The sequence below is a fragment of the Hippopotamus amphibius genome, chromosome 4 (assembly GCF_030028045.1).
Source record: "Hippopotamus amphibius kiboko isolate mHipAmp2 chromosome 4, mHipAmp2.hap2, whole genome shotgun sequence".
In the NCBI taxonomy this organism is placed as follows: domain Eukaryota; kingdom Metazoa; phylum Chordata; class Mammalia; order Artiodactyla; family Hippopotamidae; genus Hippopotamus; species Hippopotamus amphibius.
The window spans coordinates 11,472,503-11,480,477 of NC_080189.1; the positions used below are offsets into that span (position 1 = coordinate 11,472,503).

General features: G+C 36.0%; 1 protein-coding gene across 1 annotated transcript; it reads right to left on the bottom strand.

Moving 5' to 3' along the window:
• Positions 1–6,629: 6,629 nt before the first annotated feature.
• LOC130851770 (olfactory receptor 2A2-like) lies at positions 6,630–7,562 on the bottom strand. The gene has a single exon (XM_057732493.1). It carries the CDS (start codon positions 7,560–7,562, stop codon positions 6,630–6,632), a length of 933 nt encoding a protein of 310 aa, XP_057588476.1.
• Between the last annotated feature and the right edge of the window lie 413 nt (positions 7,563–7,975).

Below are 7,975 nucleotides of genomic sequence, written 5' to 3' on the forward strand. Positions count from 1 at the left end.
TTTGTCCCATTTCAAAAACATTTTTCCCCTAAGTGTAATCCTATATTCACAGAGGCCATTGTGATCTCTGTGTTGTAAGCATAGTGTTAGCATTGAATCTAGATGATGGATGGCACACAGGACAACATGCAAACGTGGTGACTCAGATAACTCACATTCAGGATTATACATATCAGGTTAGCCCTTGATGCTCCCAGAAATCGTACTATATTTCCTAGCCTTCTCCCAAGTGATTTTTTAATTTTCTCTTTCTTTAAACCTCCCATAAGTCCTATCCATTGTCTCAGCAAGCGAGTGAGAATAAATTGAGAACATCGAAGCAATCAAATGACAATTTGTACAGTACTTAACTAACACACTGAATGGGTTACTGAATTTGTGCATTTATCCCGACTTCTCTGCTTTTACTATGGAGTTATGAGTTTTTCCCCCAGCCAATGCCAGCCTACAACTCGTGCTATGAACCCACCCTTCCTGCCTACTCCAGAATTTCTCTCCAGCAATTTCTGTTTCTAAAGTTTCTGCTCCTATCTTGTCTTGAACACATTCAGTCAGAATATGAAACTCTTTATTTCAAAGACACCAGTTATCTATTTGCCAGATCCAATGATCAGTTCTCAGTTGTCATCTGACTTGTGCTGCCAGATACACTATATTCATGAATTGGAAGAATTAATATTGATAAAATATCCACACTAGTTAAGACAATCTACAGATTCATTGCAATCCCTATCAAAATACCAATGGAAGTTTTCACAGACTAGAAAAAATAATCCTAAAATTTGTATGAAAACACAAAAGACCCCAGGCAAACAAAACAATCTTAAGAAAGAAGAACAAAGCTGGAAGTAGCACACTTCCTGACTTCAAACTATACTACAAAGCTACAATAATCAAAAGAGCATAGTAGCGGCACAAAAAGAGACACACACATCAATGGAACACAATAGAGAGCCCAGAAATAAATTCACACTTTGTGGGAAATTAATCTACAACAGAGGAAGCAAGAATATACAATGGTGACAAAAACCATTTCTTCAGTGAATGGTGTTGGGAAAACTGGACAGCTACATGCAGAAGAATCAAACTGGACTACTCTCTCACATCATGTACGTTAAAATATTTAATAATATTTAAAACCATTTAAAATATTTAATAATATTTAATAGTTAAATAAATAATTAAATGCAAGACCTGAAAACATAAAAATCCTAGAAAAGAACATAGGTAGAATACACTTTGACATAAGTCATAGCAATATATTTTTGGATCTGTGTCCTTACACAAAGGAAATAAAAGCAAAAATAAACAAATGGACCTAATTAAACCTAAAAGCTTTTGCACAGCAAAGGAAACCATGGATAGAGTGAAGAAACAATCTACAGAATGGGAGAAAATATTTGCAAATGCTATGACTGACATGGCTTAATAGGCAAAGTATATGAACAGCTCATATAAGTCAATATGAATAAAACAAACAACCCAATCAAGAAATGGGGAGAAGATCTGAATTGACATTTTCCAAAGAAGACATATAGATGGCTAACAGGCACGCAAAAATATGCTCAACATCATTAATTATTAGAGAAATGCAAATCAAAACAAAAATGAGGTACTTTCTCACACCAGTCAAAATGGCCATCATCAAAAAGTCTACAAATAACAGATGCTGGAGAGGATGTGGAGAAAAGGAACCTTTGTACACTGTTGATGGGAATGTAAATTGGTACAGCCACCGTAGAAAACAGTATGGAGTTTCCTCAAAGAACTAAAAACAGAACTATCGTGATCCAGCACTTCCACTCCTGGGTATGTACCTGGGAAAAATGAAAATGCTAATTCAAAAAGAAACATGTACCCCAGCAGCAGCATTATTTACAATAGCCAAAATATGGGAGCAACCCAAGTGCCCAAAAACAGACAAATAAAAATAAGTTATGAGATACACACACACAAATACACAATGGAATATTACTCAGTCATAAGAAAGAATGAAATCTGCCATTTGCAGTGTCATGAGTAGACCTAAAGAATATTATGCTTAGTTAAATAAGTTAGAGAAAGACAAATGCTGTGTTATCAATTACGTGCCAATCTGAAAAATAACACAAATATCATATGCACTGATTTATGTGCATAACAGAATGTATGTGTATAACAGAAACAGATGCACTGATATAGAACACAAACTAGTGGTTATCAAGGGGGAGAGGAAAGAGGGATGGGGCAAATTATGAGTAGGGAATTAAGAGAAACAAACTACTAGATACAAAATAGATAGGCAACAAAGATATATTGTATAGCACAGGTAATTAGAGCCATTATTTTGTAATAACTTTTAATGGAATCTGTAAAAATACTGAATCACTAAGCTGTACACCTGAAACTAATATTGTAAATCAACTATATTTCAGTTAAAAAAAAAAACAACTTCTAGAAAAAAAACACACTCAGTACTCTCTTTGACGTTAATCTTAGTGATTTTTTTTGATGTGTCCCCTCAGGCAAGAAAAGCAAAGGCAAAAATAAACAAATGGGAATGCATCAAACTAAAAATCATTTGCATTGTGAAGGAAACTATCAACAAAATGAAAAGGCCACATACTAAAAAGGAGAAAATATTTTTCAAATGATATATCCAATAGTAGGTTAATATTCAAAAGACATAAAAAATGCATACAACTCAACATCAAAAATCATATAACCTGATTAAAAAATAGACAGAGGATCTGAATAGACTTTTCCAAATAAGACCTACAGACAGTCAACACACACATGAAAAGATGCTGAACATTACTAGTCATTAGAGAAATGCAAATCAAAACCACAATAAGATATCATCTCACAACTGTTAGCATGACTATTATCAAAAAGACAAGAAGTAATAAGTGTTGGTGAGGACATGGAGAAAAGGGATCCCTTGCTCCTTGTTGGTGGGAATGTAAATTGGTATATCCACTCTGAAAAACAATGGGGAGACTTTTCAAAAATTTGAAAATAGAACTACCAGATGATCCAGCAATTCCAGCCCTGGGTATTTATCCAAAAGAAAACAAAAATACTAATTTAAAAAGACACATGCACACCAATGTTCATAGCATCATTATTTACAATAGCTAAGATATGGAAGCAACCAATTGTCTATCAGTAGATAGATGAATAAAGGCAATATGGTGTATGTGTGTGTGTGTGTGTGTGTATACACACACAATGGAATATCACTCAGCCATAAGAAAGAATGAAAGCTTGACATTTTTGACAACATAGATGGAACTAGAGCTATTATGCTAAGTGAAATAAGTCAGACAGAGAAAGACAAACATTGTATGTTTTTATTTATACGTGGAATTCTAAAAACAAAACAAACACACAAACATAAAACAGAGACATAGATACAGAGACCAAACAGGTTGTTGCCAGAGGAGAAGAGGGGAGGGAAGAGGAAAGAAATAGGTGGTGGAGGGGATTAAGAAGTACAAACTTCCAGCTGCCAAATAAATGGGTCATAGGTCAATGTACAGCGTGGGGAATACAGTCACTAACAATATAATATTTTTGTGTAGATAAATTATAAGTAGATTTATCCTGGTGAACATTTTGAAATGTATAAAAATATCAAATCACTATCTTGTGTAGCGTGAACTAACATAGTGTTATAGGTCAATTATCCTTCAAAAACAAACAAATGAACAAACTCATAGAAAAGGAGATCAGGTTTGTGGTTACCATACATAGGAGTGGGGAGACTGGGGGAACTGGATAAAGGCAGTCAAAAGTTACCATCTCCCGGTTCTAAGATAAATAAGTACTAAGGATGTAATGTACAATATAAGAAATATAATTAGCACTGTTTTATATTATATATGAAAGTTGTTTAGAGAGTAAATTCTAAGAGTTCCCATCACAAAGAAAATTTTTTTCTATTTCTTCAATTTTTTATCTATATGAAATGATGGATGTTTACTAAACTTATGTGATAAAAAAATTCACTTTGTAAGTCAAATCATTATGTTCTATATCTTATACAGTACTGCGTGTCAATTATATCTCAATAAAACTAAAATTAAAAAATATAATGGCACAAATGCAAATATTGGGGAAATTATTTGGTAGTATTTTCTAGCATGATAAAAGTTACGTCCCCATGAATGCAGACAGCTCAACAAATCAGAGGCAGGCGTACAACCAAAACATCACTTGGGCATATTAAAGTCACACTTCTGAAAACCAAAGCTAAAATACTCTCACATCTCAGAGAAAATAATTATACCCATCACCATCAGGGAGGATTTCTTTCAGATGGAAAAAATATTTTGTTCAGTGTTTCTTGCAGTGCACCTGCTCGCAATAAACATTTAATTTTCTTTGGTTTTATTTTTTTGCCCATACTGGATCCTTGATTTAGTCCTATCTGTTATTTCTCATTTGGATTTATTTCCCAGTAAATATAGGCAAATTCAGGCCTTCAGAAATTTCCTTTACTTGACGATTTATTCACCCTTTCTCTGTTCCCAGATATAGGTTCAACTACTAATTTAGTGTAAGTTAATAATAAGTGATGTTAAAGCATCATTCAGTCTACCCAGATGCACTGCTTTAGAGTAAGCGAGTTATTTGTAAGCCTTGCTCATATGGTTACTGCTTTCAATATTCACTGTTAAGTCTTGCCTCAGGGTGAACCACAAGAGATTTAGAACAAGTATCCACTTCTCCTCCCTCCAAAATACAAAATGACAACCCTGAACTGAAAATAAAAACTCTTCATCATTAAAAAAGAAGCTGATAAATTGCATTTAATTAAATTTAGAAACTGTTGCTCTGTGAAATACACTGTTAATAATATAAAAAGTCAAGCCACAGACTGGTGAAAATCTTTGCTCATATAGGAAAAATGACTTGATTCTAAAATATACAAACAACTTAAAACCCAATAGTAAGAAAACAAACAACTCAATTTAAAAATGGGCCAAAATTCTAACAGACATCTATTCAAAGAAGATAGGCAGATGTCAAATAAACATATGAAAAGATGCCACATGTCTTGTCATCAGGGAAATACAATTAAAACAACAGTGAAAATCACTATATGCCTAGTAGAATGGCTAAAATCCAGAATATTGACAGCATCAAATACTGATTAGGATGTGACTCAGCAGGAACTTTCATATATTGCTGAGGGGAATTCAGTTTCATTCTTTACAAAATGGTACAGTCACTTTGAAAGGCAGTTTGACAACTTCTTTAAAAAAATAAACAAATCATACTATACCATCTACGAATCACACTACCTGGTATTTACCCAAAGGATTTAAAAACTTATGTCCACACAAAAACCTGCACAGAGATGTCTAAAGAAATGAAATTCATAATTGCCTAAACTTGAAAACAATCAAGATGTCCATCAGTTGGTAAATGGATAAACTGTGGTATATCCAGACAACGGATAGTGTTCTGCACTAAAAAGAAATGAATTATCAAGCAAAAAAAAAAAAAAAAAGACACAGAGGAAACTTAAATCCGACTTTATAATTCTAACTATATGACATTCTGAAAAGCCAAAACTATGGAGGCAATTAAGAGATGAGTGGTTGCCAGGGACTAGTAACAAGGGAGGAAGGAAGAGGTGATTATTTAGGTCTGTATGAGAGTATAATGGTTGATGCACATAATTATACACTAAGGGCAAACACAGAGAATATACCACACTATGAGTGGAACCTTATGTAAGCTATAGACATTGGGTGATGAAGATGTGTCAGTGCAGGTTGATGAATGATAATGTACCACTCTGTGGGGAGACGGTGATGATGGGGGGAGGTTATGCATGTGTGGAGGCAGGAGGTATATCAGTTATCTCTGTACCTTCCACTTAAGTATGCTGTGAATCTAAAATTACTCTAAAAAATAAAGTTTATGACATAAAAATGGACAAAAATATAAAGAGATATCTCACCAAAAAAGATATATAGGTCGCAAGGAAGCACTTGCAAACACATTCAACATCACATGTAATCAGGGAATTTCCTATTAAAACAAGAATGAGATACCACTGCACATCTATTAGGATTGTGCAAATTCAAAAATCTCTGTATAACTTTAAAAAGTTGGGTGCTTGCTATATTTCTCGGTGGTCCCAACAAGGAGTCCAAACTGCCATTCTCATTCCCATCAGTGCTCTGAGTCAGGCATGACAGAAGACAAGCCCACAGTTTCCCTCACCACCCGAAAAAGTAGAATGTAGTAGGCATGGTCTACTCTTCTATTTCCCTCTTGAGGAAGAGCTGAAGGATGGGAATTCTCTTCAGATCCTAACACACTGGGACAGGAAGGAGAAGTAGCTATGACAGGTAAAATGCCATCAATTTGCCTAAAACCTTCACTGTATCTCTTCTTGGCTTTGTGCCAGTCTGGGTTGCTGCAAACACCTATGTGGTTTCTGGTGTTCTCAGAAAGGCAATTTGATCTACATTTTGTCATCTCCATGGAGGAAGGGGGCCTTGAGGATTCCTATTCTCCCATCTTGCTGATGTTACTCTTGGATAATTCCCGTTCTTAAGTCATGAATTTTGTTGGAAAGTTTTCTTGAGTTTTAGGGGAAAAAAATCACTAAATCATAATTCTGTCTTATGTCATATTGTCCTCTTTTTCTGCAGTACTCTGTGGAAGGCAGCTTTCACTTGAGCATTCCTTAGACTGTAGACAAGGGGGTTCAGCAATGGGTTGAAGAAGGTATAAAACAGGAAAAGGATTTTCTGTTGCTCCTCTCGCTGACTATCACCTGGGACCATGTAAACGATCAAGGCTATGCCAAAGTAGAACCCAACCACACAGAGGTGGGAGGAGCAGGTGGAAAAGGCTTTCTGGCGGCCCTCCTTTGACTGGATCTGCAGGATGGCCCAGAGGATGCGCACGTAGGAGACCAGCATCAGGGAAAGGGGTGCGATTAAGATAAACACACCGTCAGCCAAGAGGAAAATTTCATTGATCCAGGTTTCACCACAGGTCACTTTAAGGACAGAGCGAATTTCACAGAAGAAGTGGTTCACCTTCTGGGGCCCACAGAAGGGCAGCCTCAGAAAGAGACTTACTTGTACGAGGGCCAGGGAAAACCCACATGCCCAGCAAATGATGGCCAGGAACGTGCACACTCTCCAGTTCATGATGACAGTGTACTGGAGGGGGTGGCAGATTGCCACGTACCTGTCATAGGACATCACCACCAAAGTCAGGCACTCGACAGAAGCAAAAGCCAGATAGAAAACCATCTGCATAGTGCATGAGAAATAGGAGATGGTTTTTTTGTGTTTCACTAGGTTTTCCAGCATATTGGGTAAATTGCTGGAAGCATAGGATACATCAGTGATGGCCAGATGAGAAAGGAAGTAGTACATGGGGGAGTGCAGTCTGGGGTCTAGGCAAATGAGTCCCAAGATCATGCCATTGGCCAGCAGGTTGAAGATATATAACAGGAAGAAGATAATGAAGAGGAGCAATTCCATGTCTTCACTGAGCTGGAATCCCACCAGGATGAATTCTGTGATCCACGATTGGTTTCCCTCCATTCCTAATGACAGGCTGCAAAGGACTGAAGTGTGATGGAAAGGTCAGAGCTGGATAGCAATGAAAACTGGAGTTATTTATCTGAACTGAATTTGGAGGAGGATTGTGTGCTTGTCCCTACCTCACTGAGGTTTTTCTTCAATGTTTCTCTGCCTTTATTCTTTATTGTGAAGAAATTCAAATTTTCAGGTAAATATCAAGAAGTATAAATAAATCTAGTATATACATTTTACCAAATTTTTTTCACGTTTGCTTTATCATTTCTTTTTCCCTGTATATATTTTGTTAATTTTCTCTGGACCACATAAGAGTTAAGTGCAACCATAAGGCCAGTTTATCCCTAAGCTGTTTATTATTTCCAATAAAAGTGATATTCACATATTTATTTTCATTATATTTACCAAAGTCAGGAGAT